The sequence below is a fragment of the Salvelinus sp. IW2-2015 genome, unplaced genomic scaffold, assembly GCF_002910315.2.
Source record: "Salvelinus sp. IW2-2015 unplaced genomic scaffold, ASM291031v2 Un_scaffold912, whole genome shotgun sequence".
NCBI lineage: Eukaryota > Metazoa > Chordata > Actinopteri > Salmoniformes > Salmonidae > Salvelinus > Salvelinus sp. IW2-2015.
Window position 1 is genome coordinate 157,878 of NW_019942644.1, and position 15,882 is coordinate 173,759.

Below are 15,882 nucleotides of genomic sequence, written 5' to 3' on the forward strand. Positions count from 1 at the left end.
GAAGTTGGTGTGTAATTCTAAATCCTAAATCCGTTGCAGTGTAGGGCAGAATTTGAACAGGTAGAGAGAGGTCAAAGGTTTGTTTGGGGGGAAGGATACAGGAAGGACAGATTACTATGATGGAAATACACAACAGCAGATGGGTGAGCCAATACATTGGGATGTGGGTTTATCAGTCAAACACCGGCGACAAAGGTGGAGAGAGGTTGACAGGGAGGTGGCTAGTGGAGGAGACAGGGGAGAGAGGTTGACAGGGGGAAGGCTAGTGGAGGAGACAGGGGGAGAGGGTGGCACGCCATGGAGAGGAGAACCCATGTTCCTGAATCTCTAGAGACTAGGTTACTGTCACAATGTATCGGCTTGCCCACCATGGCAAACACACACACACACACACACAAGCAACCCCCCCCCCCACACACACACACACACACTCAGATGCCAGTGAATAGTGAAAATGGGGGAACGGGGTGCCATACCGCAGATGGCATCACAATCCCGTGCCCCACTTAGCATTTCTGGGGCATCTCCTCTCCGTCGGAGCGGGTTAGTCCCAGCTGTACCGACCCATCACACACATCACAGGCTCCACCACGACTGATGTGACACTTGCAGATGAGTATTGTTGTGAGAGGATGTGCATCATCACTATCAGCAGGACCACATTAATATTTCATGAGTGGATATCCTGGTCCCTGTCCCCGTCTCTGGTACCAGGGGATGTCCTGGTCCCTGTCCACAGGGTCGCTGAGTGGTACACAAGGATTGTCCCTGGTCCCTGTCCCGTCTGCTGGTACCAGGGGATGTCCTGGTCCCCTGTCCCAGTCTCTGGTACCAGAGGATTTCCTGGTCCTGTCCCCCCGTCTCTGGTACCAGGGGATGTCCTGGTCCCTGTCCTCTGGTACCAGAGAGAGGTGTCCCTGCTCTGGTAACCAGAGGGGGATGGTCCTGGTCCCCGTCTCTGGTAACAGGAGCAGTCCTGGTCCCTGTCTCTGGTACAAGAGGATGTCCTGGTCCCTGTCCCAGTCTCTGGTACCAGAGGATGTCCTGGTCCCTGTCCCGTCTCTGTAACAGAGGATGGCCTGGTCCCCATCTCTGGTACCAGGGATGTCCTGGTCCCGTCTCTGGTACAGGGATCCTGGTCCCCGTCTCTGGTAACAGGGGATGTCTCCTGGTCCACGTCTCTGGTAACAGGGGATCCTGGTCCCTGTCTCTGGTACCAGGGATGTCCTGGTACAGGGGATGTCCATGTCCCTGTCCCCATCTCTGATACCTGTGGATGTAATGGTCCCTGTCCCCGTCTCTGGTACCAGGGGATGTCCTGGTCCTGTCCCTGTACGAGGGGATGTCCTGGTCCACGTCTCTGGGTAACAGAGGATGTCCTGGTCCCTGTCTCTGGTACCAGGTGATGTCCTGGACCCCGTCTCTGGTAACAGGGGATGTCCTGGTCCCCGTCTCTGGTAACAGAGGATGTCCTGGTCCCCGTATCTAGTACCAGGGGATGTTCTGGTCCCTGTCTTGGAACAGGGGATGTCCTGGTCCTGTCCCTGTCTCTGGTAAAGGGGTGTCCTGGTCCCTGTCCCTGGTACCAGGGGATGTCCTGGTCCCTGTCCCTGGTACAGGGGATGTCCTGGTCCCTGTCCCTGTCTCTGGTACAAGGGGATGTCCTGGTTCTGTCCTCGTCTCTTGTACCATGGGATGTCCTGGTCCCTGTCCCCGTCTCTGGTACCAGGGGATGTCCTGGTTCTGTTCCCGCCTCTGGTACCAGGGGATGTCCTGGTCCCTGTCCCCGTCTCTGGTACCAGGGGATGTCCTGTTCCTGTCCCCGCCTCTGGTACGAGGGAATGTCCTGGTCCCTGTCCCGTCTCTGGTACCAGGGGATGTCCTGGTCCCTGTCCCCGCCTCTGGTACCAGGGGATGTCCTGGTCCCTGTCCCCGCCTCTGGTACAGGGGATGTCCTGGTCCCTCCCTGCCTCTGTATCAGGGATGTCCTGGTTCTGTTCCCACCTCAGTCAGCATAGTAACAGTCAGCATAGTGCATCAGTCCGCATAGTAACATCAGCCAGCATAGTACCTCAGTCAGCATAGTACCTCAGTCGCATAGTACATCAGCCAGCATAGTACCTCAGCCAGCATAGTACCTCAGCCAGCATAGTACCTCAGCCAGCATAGACCTCTAGCCAGCATTTGGTGCAGTCCAGCAATAATTCTTCAGTCAGCATAGTATCCTCAGTCAGCATAGTGCATCAGCCAGCATAGTGCATCAGACAGCATTGTGCATCAGTCAGCATAAGTTCAGTCAGCATAGTACATCAGTCAGCATAAGCGGGATCAGTCAGCAATGTGCATCAGCCAGCATAGTACCTCAGTCAGCATATAGTATATACAGTCAGCCATAGCAGATCAGTCAGCATAGTACATCAGTCAGCATAGTGGATCAGTCAGCATAGTACATTAGTTCAGCATAGTGGATCAGCCAGCATAGTTACCTTCAGTCAGCATAGTGGATCAGTCAGCATAGTATATCTAATGTCAGCATAAGTACATCAGTCAGCATATGGATCAGTCAGCATAACCTCAGTAGCTCAGCCAGCAGTGTAGTCATAGCATAGTACCGTCAGTCCTAGTCACGCATAGTACTCAGTCAGCATGACATCAGTCAGCATGGTCTCATAGTACATTCACATGAGTAGACATCAGTCACTAGTTACAGTGTCTCAGTCCTGTGTCGCGTGGATCAGCCAGCATAGTACCTCAGTTAGCATAGTGTCAGTCAGCATAGCGCATCAGTCAGCATAGTACATCAGTCAGCATAGTACATCAGTGAGCATAGCGCATCAGTCAGCCATAGTGGATCAGCTCAGCACTAGTGGGAATCAGTCATAACTCAGGCATAAGTACATCAGTCAGCATAGTACATCAGTCAGTCAGCAAGTACCGTCATCAGCATAGTGCATCAGTGCCAGCATAGTGGATCAGTCAGAATAGTGGATCAGTCAGCATAGTGGATCAGTCAGCATAGTACCTCAGTCAGCATGTCAGTAGCATGCGCATCAGTCAGCATAGCACATCAGTCAGCATAGCGCATCAAGTCAGGCATAGCATAGCCATCAGTCAGCATAGTGGATCAGTCAGAACATCAGTACATAGTCAGTCAGCAATAGTACATCAGTCAGCATAAGCGCATCAAGTCAGCATAGCGCATCAGTCAGCATAGCGCATCAGTCAATAGTGGATCAGTCACGTCTCATAGCATACATCAGGTCAGCATATGGATCAGTCAGCATAGTAATAGTCAAGCATAGCGGATCAGTCAGCATAGTGCATCAAGCCAAGCATAGTGATTCAGCAAGTTAACACATAGAATCAGTCAGCATGTCTCAGCATCAGCATAGTGCATCAGCAATAGTACATAGGATCAGCTAGTCAGGATAGTGTGCATCAGTCAGCATAGTGGCAATCAGTCAGCATAGTACATCAGATCAGATAGACCATCAGTCAATAGCATAGGTCATCATCAGCATAGTGCACATATCAGCAATATGCATCAGCAGCATAACAGATATAGATCAAGTCAGCATAGTACATCAGTCAGCGCATGTACATCAGTGCATAGTCATATCAGCATAGTACATCAGTCAGTCATCAGCTCATCAGTCAGCATCAGTCAGCGATACACAGCATAGTGCCATCAGTTAGTGCATCAGTCAGCATAGTACATCAGTCAGCATAGTCATCAGTCAGCATAGTGCATCATCAGCATAGTACATCAGTCAGCATAGTGCAATCAGCTCAGCAGTGCATCAGTCAGATAGTACATCAGTCATGCTAGTCTCGCTAGTATCAGTGCATAGTCATCAGTCAGCATAGTACATCAGTGCATGCAGTCAGCATAGTGCATCAGTCAGATAGTCCAGTATCTCGCATAGTCTCAGCAGCATAGTACATCAGTCAGCATAGTCGCATCATCAGCATAGTACATCAGTCAGCAATGTGCATCAGCCAGCATAGTACCTCAAGTCAGCATAGTATACCAGTCAGCATAGCAGATCAGTCAGATAGATAGTCAGCATAGTAAATCATCAGCATTAGTAACCAGCATCAGTCCAGCAAGCTATGGATCGATCAGGCATGAGTACCTCAGTCAGCATAGTACATCAGTCAGCATAGTGATCAGTCAGCATAGTACCTCAGTCAAGCAATAGTACATCAGTCAGCATAGTGGAATCAGCAGCATAGTCTCAGTCAGCATAGTGATCAGTCAGCATAGTCCTCAGTCAGCATAGTAACATCAGTCAGCATATTGCATCAGTCAGCATAGTACCTCAGCTCAGCATAGCGGATCAGTCAGCATAGTACCTCGAGTCAGCATAGCGCATCAGTCAGCATAGCGCATCAGTCAGCATAGTGGATCAGTCCTATATAGTGCATCAGTCAACATAGTGATCAGTCAGCATAGTACATCAAGTCAGCATAGTACATCGGTCAGCATAGTGGATCAGTCAGCATAGTTCAAGTCAGCATAGTACATCAGTCAGCATAGCCATCAGTCAGCATAGTGCATCAGCCCAGCATAGTGCATAGCCAGCATAGTGATATTCAGCAGCATAGTACGCTCAAAGTCATAGTAGTACATCAGTCAGCATAGTGGATCAGTCAGCATGTACATGTCAATAGTAATCAGTCACATAGTACATCAGTCAGCCATAGTACATCAGCGATAGTACATCAGTCAGCATAGTGGATCAGCAGCAAGTACTCAGTCAGCATAGTGGATCAGTCAGCATAGACCTCAGTCAGCAATAGTACATCAGTCAGCATATGTGGATCAGTCAGCATAGTACCTCAGCAGCATAGCGATCAGTCAGCATAGTACATCAGTCAGCATAGCGCATCAGTCAGCCTATGGATCAGCCGATAGTGGATCAGTCAGCATAGTGGATCATCAGCATAGTACCTCAGTCAGCATAGCGCATCAGTCAGCTAGTACATCAGTCAGCAATAGTACTCAGTCAGCATAGTGATCAGCAGCGCATAGTCACCTTCAGTCAGCATAGTACCTCAGTCGCATAGTACATCAGTCAGCATATGATCAGTCAGCATAGTAACAGTAACCCAGCATAGTACATCAGTCAGCATTAAGCGCATCAGTCAGCATAATGGATCAGCCAGCATAGTGGTCAGTCAGCATAGTGATCAGTCAGCATAGTGACCTCAGATCAGCATAGCGCATCAGTCAGCATAGTACATCAGTCAGCATAGTACATCATCAACATAGCGCATCAGTCAGCAATAGTGGACAGCCAGCATAGTGGATCAGTCAGCATAGTACATCAGTCAGCATAGTACATCAGTCAGCATAGTACTCAGTCAGCATAGTACATCAGTCAGCATAGCGCATCAGTCAGCATAGGTGATCAGTCTATAGGATCATCAACTAGTGGTCAGTCATGCATAGGTACATCAGTCAGCATAGTAGCATCAGTCAGCATAGTACATCAGTCAGCATAGTGGACTCAGCCAGCAATAATACCTCAGTCGCATAGTGATCAGTCAAGCATAGTACATCAGTCAGCAATATTGGATCAGTCAGCATATACCTCAGTCAGCATAGCGATCAGCCAGCATAGTGCATCAGATTCCAGCATAGTGCAATCAGTCCAGCAGTAAGGCATCAGTCAGCATTAGCGGATCAGCCAGCATAGGATCAGTCCAGCATAGTACATCAGTCAGCAATAGTACCTCAGTCAGCATAGTACCTCAGTCAGCATTAGTACATCAGTCAGCATAGCGCAATCAGTCAGCATAGTGATCAGTCTATATAGTGCATCAGTCAACATAGTGGATCAGTCAGCATAGTACATAGTCAGCATAGTGGATCAGTCAGCATAGTACGATCAGTCAGCATAGCGGATCAGTCAGCATAGTGCATCGCCAGCATAGTGATATCAGCCAGCATAGTGCATCAGTCAGCATAGTGCATCAGTCAGCATAGTGCATCAGTCAGCATAGTGCATCAGTCAGCATAGTGCATCAGTCAGCATAGTGGATCAGTCAGCACAACTGCAACACATACTTCTACCTGACTGTCATTATATTGTGATAACGACATTATCAATCAGTAGTTCAAATAAATCGCTGATCCATTTGTCACCTTCCCAAATCAGAGGAATAATAACATCATCAATAACAGAGATTATAACATCATCAAACCCAGTTGGTCCCTGGCCACTGCAGGCCCAGAATTATACATTTAATTTATATTTGGTAAAGTGTGTTTTAATGGCTCCTCGTCCACCACTCATCCCTTGCTCTCCCCCCGGGGGGAACACATCATCAGGAAATATATTCCATACACAGTGCACTACTGTCGACCAGAGCCCTATGGGCCCTATTGGCACTGGTCAAAAGTAGTGTACTATATAGGGATTAGGATGCCATTTGGGATGTAAACAGATTATATTACTATTTGAATGGCTTCTGAAAGCAGCATTCATTAATACACTCACGCACAGACACATGGGGGGTGGAGGAGGGGGAGAGGAGGAGGAACAGATGGGTCTAGCCCCTCCCCCTAGGTCAGGTTACTCAGTGAGTGAGGAGAGGAGAGGAGGAGAGGAGACACTGGTCCTGTCATTACGTGTGAGATGCACTTCAGAGACCCTCCACGCACGCACGCACGCAAACACACACACACACACACACACACACACACACACACACACACACACACACACACACACACACGCAAACACTTTAATTTAGTAAATTCAGGAAATTGAATTAACGGAATTAAAAGGGATTGACCCTGGTGGACAGCATGGTGTTGATGTGATAGTGAAGCGGTGAAGAGTGAGTGAGTGGATAAGGCCTGAGGGCAGAACATGAATGTACCTAACCCAGGAATAACTATCTCAGGGCAGGGGAACCACACAGTACTCCGAGGGACAAAGAACATCTGTTGTCAGATGTACGGTTGTGCCCAGCCCACACACGAGTCTAATGAGATATCAAACTTTAGCAGATGTTTTAGTGCCACAACCTTACCAAATAAGCCACACAGGACCACACCCCTGACATAACATTCTCAAGGGACACTTACTGGTCACATCAGCTTTGATGTCTGCTAGCTGAAAGAGGGGTGCCACATCATCTCTGTAGATCTGGTAGGCCTCTTTCTTATGACTGGCAGGGTTCACAAACACCTTCAGGGACTTGGGCCTGTTCTGGAAACCTGCAAGACAAGAGCAGAATCAATCAATCAATCAAATGTATTGATAAAGCCAATTTATATCACAGTATAAAGTCCTGGTCTAGACCCCAAAAGATCCAGGAAAAACAGAAAAAGAGAGGAATAGAATTAAAAAGGGCAAACAAACAGGTCAACTTCTGCTTCAATGGGTTTTACAGTCCAGGTCCAGCACATCTGTTAGTCAGTGAAAGCAGCCATCCCACCTAGACGTGATCAGTTGTATCACTGTGTATTAAGCATTGGTCTGAGACACCTGCTGTAAAATCACCTGAACAAAGAGTGAGATGAGTCTGCTTCACTTCTAAAGGTCAGGAGGGTTGAGGCTCTCGCTTACACAGCCTGAACTGCAGCCAGGGAGAGTCATGAATAAAGACAGATGCCCCGTAGGCCTGCCTGCCTCTCTCTGTCTCTCTCTGTCTCTCTCTGTCTCTGTCTCTGTCTCTGTCTCTCTCTCTCTCTCTCTCTCTCTCTCTCTCTCTCTCTCTCTCTCTCTCTCTCTCTCTCTCTCTCTCCCTCTCTCTCTCTCTCTCTCTCTCTCTCTCTCTCTCTCTCTCTCTCTCTCTCTCTCTTCTCTCCTCTCTCTCTCTCTCTCTCTCTCTCTCTCTCTCCTCTCTCTCTCTCTCTCTCTCTCTCTATGTCCTCTTCTCTCTCCCCGTGCTCCCCCCGCCCTCTCACTCCCTGTCCTCCCCCTGCCCTCTCTCTCCCCATGCCATCTCTCGCTCTCTCTGTGCTCCTCTCCTCGCTATCTCTCTCCCCCCGCCCTCCCGCTCTCTGTGCTCCCCCTGTCCTCTCTCTCCCCCTGCCCTCCACTAAGCACCTAGCCACTGAGCTACTGAGTTTCCACACTCAATCATAATTAGGCAGAATTAGGGAGTGTTCCCTCCTGGGCCTTCCTGGAGCCTGGTGGAGACCCAGGGATCGATAGGGAGAGGCAGCACGCTGAACCCCTCATCCCCTCATGGTCTCCATTATCCCCCTCATTACTCTAATCCCTGTTGGTTGGTCCCTGAAGGTCCTGACTTCGACCCGCTAATGAGCCCTATGGCCCCTCAGCCTCTGCTCTGACAGACTCCCACTCTGACCCCGGACCCAGATCCTCAGCCAGCCGCCCAGCTATCTGTTCTTACATTACATTGTGATCACCGGGGCTTTGGGGGCGCACCCGGGGTCACAGGTTCAAAAGGAAAGGAACAAGCAACAATCCAGGAGGAGGTGCAGACAGAGAGGACCAACATCCAGGTCCCAGGGAGAGATGATGTCATGGGGGATGGGGAGAAGAGAGAAGCTCAGGAAGGTACAGCAGGCCTGGAGATGTGACCCCAATCTGCTCTCTCCAGTCTCTCTAGATGACAGACAGATGAGGCTAGAGATCAGGATCACATCTCCAGGCCCACTTGGCCTTCCTGCCCTGCTTTCCACTCCTCTCTATCCACCCCCTAAGACCTTCAGGTCCACTGTGGTGCTCCTATCTCTCTATCCACCCCGTAAGACCTTCAGGTCCACTGTGACACTCTGGTCTCTCCATCCTCTCCCACTCCTCCTGGGTTCTGAGGCCCTGATGCTGGGAGCAGGTGCAGGAAGGATGCTGTCACTGCTGCCTGGGTTGGGGCTCAGGAGGAACAGGGTAGGCCAGGGGAAGGATCAGGAGGCTCAGCCCAGGAGGGTTAGGAGGAGGCCAGGGGAGCCACGGGAGTTCATCATCACCCCAGCTTACTCCACACAGCCCACAGCCTCGCAGAGGGAGGGGACCACAGACACACACTAAGCCACACTGTATCTATTGATCATAGAATAGGACGGACGGACGGACGGACGGACGGACGGACGGACGGACGGACGGACGGACGGACGGACGGACGGACGGACAGACAGACAGACAGACAGACAGACAGACAGACAGACAGACAGACAGACAGACAGACAGACCAGACCAGACCAGACCAGACCAGACCAGACCAGACCAGAACAGAACAGAACAGAACAGAACAGAACAGAACAGAAGACAGACAGACACAGACAGACAGACCAGACAGACAGACAGACAGACAGACAGACCTAGCTGTAAGATCGATCTATCAGACCATTGGCAACATGATCACTAGATTGTGCAGTTTGTTTTTGTAAACACCATATTGTGGATCACAACATTTATTATACTGTTAGGTCATTGGAAACCTAATTAGGCAATTGGAACCCCATGACTGTAAATCCGGTTGGCCTTCTGCTTTCTAAAACAACATGAAACCTGAGTCTTCATATGATGCAGAGAATTAGGCTGTTTCAGTCCAGTCCTCAGTAGAGCTTTCCTACAGGCTTCAGACTACACAGAGGATTATGTACCATAGCAACATGGCTGGCAGGGGAGCCAGGCTGGGGAGAGATCTCTCTCTTCAATCAGGGTTTAACTAAGTCCTCTATCACTCTCACCATGAGGCAAGGAAATGTTAACCATCAACACTGGATAACACACACAACAGCAACATGGACTTATTGGGTCACTTCAGTTCACCCAAAAATGCATCAATATGCTCATTTACAGACTTTTTCCTGTTAGATGAAAAATACTTGCAAGCTATGGTTTCCAATTGATCCCTGAAAATCCTAATAATCTGTCTGACAAACACAAAGCTTATATTAGTTATCCTATAAGTTGCTAACATTCGTGGGAGCTTAACCTGACAACCAATGATGATGCTACATTGACTGAATTACTGTATGTGCGATTAGAGAGTGATGTTGCAGCCGCTTGAGGACAACAACATGAGATCATCAGTTTGCATCCGATGATAATATCTTCAGCCTCTGACTCATGGGTTTAATGCTGCATTACCCCTGAGGACCATACTGCTGGCCTAATGTCACCCAACACACACACACACACGTCGCCCAACACAGTGACTACATCTGTCGGACCTCCAGCCCCACTAAGTGCAGACAGACAGAACCAGGAGGAGAGGAGGGTGGCTCCTGTGGCTGTGGTCGAGACTCAGTCACCAGAGCATCTGCTGCTTAGACCTGCTAAGGGCTTCTCTCTACCCCTGGAGACAACCACAATTCACCAGGGACTACTTTTCCCATAACCACCATTAAATGACCTGGAGCTGAGGTCAGGTTTCTCAATGATTCTGTTGGGAAATAAAGTTTCTAAAAATCCAGTACCAGGAAAACTAAGAGCCTCCTCCCCTCTGGTGGGCTAACGATCACAAATGGGGATCTGATGGGAAATATATGGTTCTGTCCCAAATGGCACCCTACTCCCTATAGAGTGCACTACATTTGACCAGGTCCCATAGGGCCTTGGTCAAAAGTAGTGCACTATATAGAAAATCGGGTGCTATTTGGAACGCAAGTATGGCTATTACAGCTGAGGCCAATTACTCAGCCGCATCAGCCTCCTGCTCTATCAGTATCAGTGTTGTGTTGTCCCTATTCTTTTCATTTGACTGTAGGCTGCTATTCTTCCATTTAATGAGCTTATAAACACTGGGAGGGTGAGGGTTCACCAGAGAGGAAGAAAGAGAGAGAGTAAGAAACAAAGAGAGAGAAGGAGAGAGAGAGAGAGAGAGAGGGGGAGAGAGAGAGATGTAAGGCACATATGCAGCTCAGTGACTGCTCAGACACACACAGATAGGCTTTCAGAAGGCCACCAAATATTTGCTAATCCTTTAGGAACAGATGTCTTATTTTTCCCCTGCTGAAAATCCCTGACAGGCATGCTGGCTGGGTGGTAAACGACAGTCTTGGCTGAGCCTGAGATGGGAGGCCTGGGTGTGGGGAAGGTCAGGGCCTCATATGGCTGGGTCCTGGATCTCATCTGTTGGATCCAGGAGAGGAAGGGGTATTTAGAGAGACATACAGGAGATGGAGAACTAGCGTGGTCCCGAGATCTGTTTTTGCGGTCACGTGCGACAACGACCATAGGTGTAGGCAAGAAAGCACAAACAGATCTGGGACCACGCTAACAGAGTACTGAGTCGTCTAGGCTGGACTCGTCTTGACCCCATCTTGTCCCCATCTTTTGCTCCTTCTCGTGGCGTAGCCTCCATACGAGGGTGGGGGACCCAAAACCCAAACCCTTCTTCAGATCCTCAGATCCCCTGCCAAACCGGGAGCATCTGCCGCTGTGTCAGGAGCTGGCATTAGAACGCATTAGCGATGGGGGAGCCCCCAGTACCTCCACGACACCCCTCCCCACCCGGACATCTCAAGCAGGGGGATCACCGGGCTAAGGCTCTGGATCTGGCTCCGAACACACACACACTCACTCATACAGATACACACACACATACACACGCTCGCATGCACACACACACACACACAACCCCCCCGTCCATATGTACTCTGCCCCCCAACCCAATCCTCCCTCCATGCTGAATAAATGGACTAGATATTTGGGATTATTTGGGCTGTGTGAATAGTCTGTATTGCTTTTAACAGAGGGATGTCATTCAAAGATCTCCCAGATTGACAGTAAGATTTCATCAGGAGTGATTCCCAGAAGACAGAACTGTGACAACTATGTTGTGAATATAAAAACTGTTTTGTGAATATAAAAACTGTGTTGTGAATATAAAAACTGTGTTGTGATTATAACAGAAAATGTTATCAGCGTGCGATCTGTGTTCATCCTTAAATATTCCAAAAACACCTATGGGAATGTGTCTCTGGTTCCTTTCACTAAAGGTTAACAACATCAGCTTTGTGAATATGTACCAGCACTAAGTACACTATAAACCACAATATTATATTAAATAAAATGAGTGCAGTGAAGAGATTCACAGCATCATATGTGTTTTCACTGTAGATGATGAACCTGTGTTATACTGCTGCTGTGTTTTCACTGTAGGTGATGAACCTGTGTTATACTGCTGCTGTGTTTTCACTGAAAACACAGCAGCAGTAATAACACAGGTTATTCATCTACAGTGAAAACACAGCAGCAGAGAAACACAGGTTCATCACCTACAGTGAAAACACAGCAGCAGTATACACAGGTTCATCACTACAGTGAAAACACAGCAGCAGTATACCACAGGTTCATCATCTACAGTGAAAACACAGCAGCAGTAATAACACAGGGTTCATCATCTACAGTGAAAACACAGCAGCAGTATAACAACAGGTCATCATCTACAGTGAAAATACAGCAGCAGTATAACACAGGTTCATCATCTACAGTGAACACAGCAGCAGAGAAACACAGGTTCATCATCTACAGTGAAAACACAGCAGCAGTTATAACACAGGTTCATCATCTACAGTGAAAACACAGCAAGCAGTATAACACAGGTTCATCACCTCACAGTGAAAACACAGCAGCAGTATAAACAGGTTCTCATCTACAGTGAAAAACACAGCAAGCAGTATAACACAGGTTCATCACCTACAGTGAAAACACAGCAGCAGTATAACACAGGTTCATCTACAGTGAAAACACAGCAGCAGAGAAACACGGTTCATCACCTACAGTGAAAACACAGCAGCAGTATAACACAGGTTCATCACCTACAGTGAAAACACAGAAGCAGTATAATACAGGTTCATCATCTACGTGAAACACAGCAGCAGTATAACACAGGTTCATCATCTACAGTGAAAAACACAGCAGCAGTATACACAGGTTCATCACCTACAGTGAAACACAGCAGCAGTATAACACAGTTCATCACCTACAGTGAAACACAAGCAGCAGTTAATACAGGTTCATCACCTACAGTGAAACACAGCAGCAGTATAACACAGGTTCATCATCTACAGTGAAAACACAGCAGCAGTATAACACAGGTTCATCACCTACAGTGAAAACACAGCAGCAGTATATACAGGTCATCATCACAGTGAAAACACAGCAGCAGTATAAACAGGTTCATCACCTACAGTGAAAACACAGCAGCAGTATAACACAGGTTCATCACCTACAGTGAAAACACAGCAGCAGTATAATACAGGTTCATCATCTACAGTGAAAACACAGCAGCAGTATAAACAGGTTCATCACTACAGTGAAACACAGCAGCAGTATAACACAGGTTCATCACCTACAGTGAAAACACAGCAGCAGAGAACACAGGTTCATCACTACAGTGAAACACAGCAGCAGAGAAACACAGGTTCATCACTACAGTGAAAACACAGCAGCAGTATAACACAGGTTATTCATCTACAGTGAAACACAGCAGCAGAAGAAACACAGGTTCATCACCTACAGTGAAACACAGCAGCAGTATAAACAGGTTCATCACCTACAGTGAAAACACAGCAGCAGTATAACACAGGTTATCATCTACAGTGAAAACACAGCAGCAGAGAAACACAGGTTCATCACCTACAGTGAAAACACAGCAGCAGTATAACACAGGTTCATCATCTACAGTGAAAACACAGCAGCAGTAATACCACAGGTTCATCATCTACAGTGAAAACACAGCAGCAGTAAACACAGGTTCATCTCTACAGTGAAACACAGCAGCAGTATAACACAGGTTCATCATCTACAGTGAAAATACAGCGCAGTATAACACAGGTTCATCATCTACAGTGAAAACACAGCAGCAGAGAAACACAGGTTCATCATCTACAGTGAAAACACAGCAGCAGTATAACAAGGTTCATCATCTACAGTGAAACACAGCAGCAGTATAACACAGGTTCATCACCTACAGTGAAAACACAGCAGCAGTATAATACAGGTTCATCATCTACAGTGAAAACACAGCAGCAGTATAACACAGGTTCATCACCTACAGTGAAAACACAGCAGCAGTATAACACAGGTTCATCACCTACAGTGAAAACACAGCAGCAGAGAAACACAGGTTCATCACCTACAGTGAAAACACAGCGGCAGTATAACACAGGTTCATCACCTACAGTGAAACACAGCAGCAGTATAACTACAGGTTCATCATCTACAGTGAAAACACAGCAGCAGTATAACCAGGTTCATCATCTACAGTGAAAACACAGCAGCAGTATAACACAGGTTCATCACCTACAGTGAAAACACAGCAGCAGTATAACACAGGTTCATCACTACAGTGAAACACAGCAGCAGTATAATACAGGTTCATCACCTACAGTGAAAACACAGCAGCAGTATAACACAGGTTCATCATCTACAGTGAAAACACAGCAGCAGTATAACACAGGTTCATCACCTACAGTGAAAACAAGCAGCAGTATAATACAGGTTCATCATCTACAGTGAAAACACAGCAGCAGTAAACACAGGTTCATCACCTACAGTGAAAACACAGCAGCAGTATAACACAGGTTCATCACTACAGTGAAAACACAGCAGCAGTATAATCAGGTTCATCATCTACAGTGAAAACACAGCAGCAGTATAACACAGGTTCATCACCTACAGTGAAACACAGCAGCAGTATAACACAGGTTCATCACCTACAGTGAAAACACAGCAGCAGAGAAACACAGGTTCATCACCTACAGTGAAAACACGGCAGCAGTATAACACAGGTTCATCATCTACAGTGAAAACACAGCAGCAGTATAACACAGGTTCATCACCTACAGTGAAAACACAGCAGCAGTATAACACAGGTTCATCACCTACAGTGAAAACACAGCAGCAGTATAAACAGGTTCATCATCTACAGTGAAAACACAGCAGCTATAACACAGGTTCATCACCTACAGTGAAAACACAGCAGCAGTATAACACAGGTTCATCACCTACAGTGAAAAACAGCAGCAGTATAACACAGGTTCATCATCTACAGTGAAAACACATATGATGCTGTGAATCTCTTCACTGCACTCATTTTATTTAATATATATTGTGGTTTATAGTGTACTTAGTGCTGGTACATATTCACAAAGCTGATGTTGTTAACCTTTAGTGAAAGGAACCAGAGAACATTCCCATAGGTGTTTTGAATATTTAAGGATGAACACAGATCGCAGCGATAACATTTTCTGTTATAATCACAACACAGTTTTTATATTCACAACACAGTTTTTATATTCACAAAACAGTTTTTATATTCACAACATAGTTGCCACAGTTCTGTCTTCTGGGAATCACTCCTGATGAAATCTTACTGTCAATCTGGGAGATCTTTGAATGACATCCCTCTGTTAAAAGCAATACAGACTATTCACACAGCCCAAATAATCCCAAATATCTAGTCCATTTATTCAGCATGGAGGGAGGATTGGGTTGGGGGGCAGAGTACATATGGACGGGGGGGTTGTGTGTGTGGGTGTGTGCATGCGAGCGTGTGTATGTGTGTGTGTATCTGTATGAGTGAGTGTGTGTGTGTTCGGAGCCAGATCCAGAGCTTAGCCCGGTGATCCCCTGCTTGAGATGTCCGGGTGGGGAGGGTGTCGTGGAGGTACTGGGGCTCCCCATCGCTAATGCGTTCTAATGCCAGCTCCTGACACAGCGGCAGATGCTCCCGGTTTGGCAGGGGATCTGAGGATCTGAAGAAGGGTTTGGGTTTTGGTCCCCCACCTCGTATGGAGCGCTACGCCACGAGAAGGAGCAAAAGATGGGACAAGATGGGGTCAAGACGAGTCCAGCCTAGACGACTCAGTACTCTGTTAGCGTGGTCCCAGATCTGTTTGTGCTTTCTTCCGCTACACCTATGGTCGTTGTCGCACGTGACCGC

General features: G+C 47.6%; 1 protein-coding gene across 1 annotated transcript in view; it reads right to left on the reverse strand.

Moving 5' to 3' along the window:
• Positions 1 to 15,882, reverse strand: part of LOC112069125 (ceramide kinase-like protein) — a 103,998-nt gene that overhangs the window by 44,832 nt on the left and 43,284 nt on the right. The window contains exon 3 of the mRNA XM_070438422.1: positions 7,100 to 7,231. Coding sequence (XP_070294523.1) covers positions 7,100 to 7,231 — 132 coding nt within the window. The remainder of the gene's footprint in view (positions 1 to 7,099; positions 7,232 to 15,882) is intronic.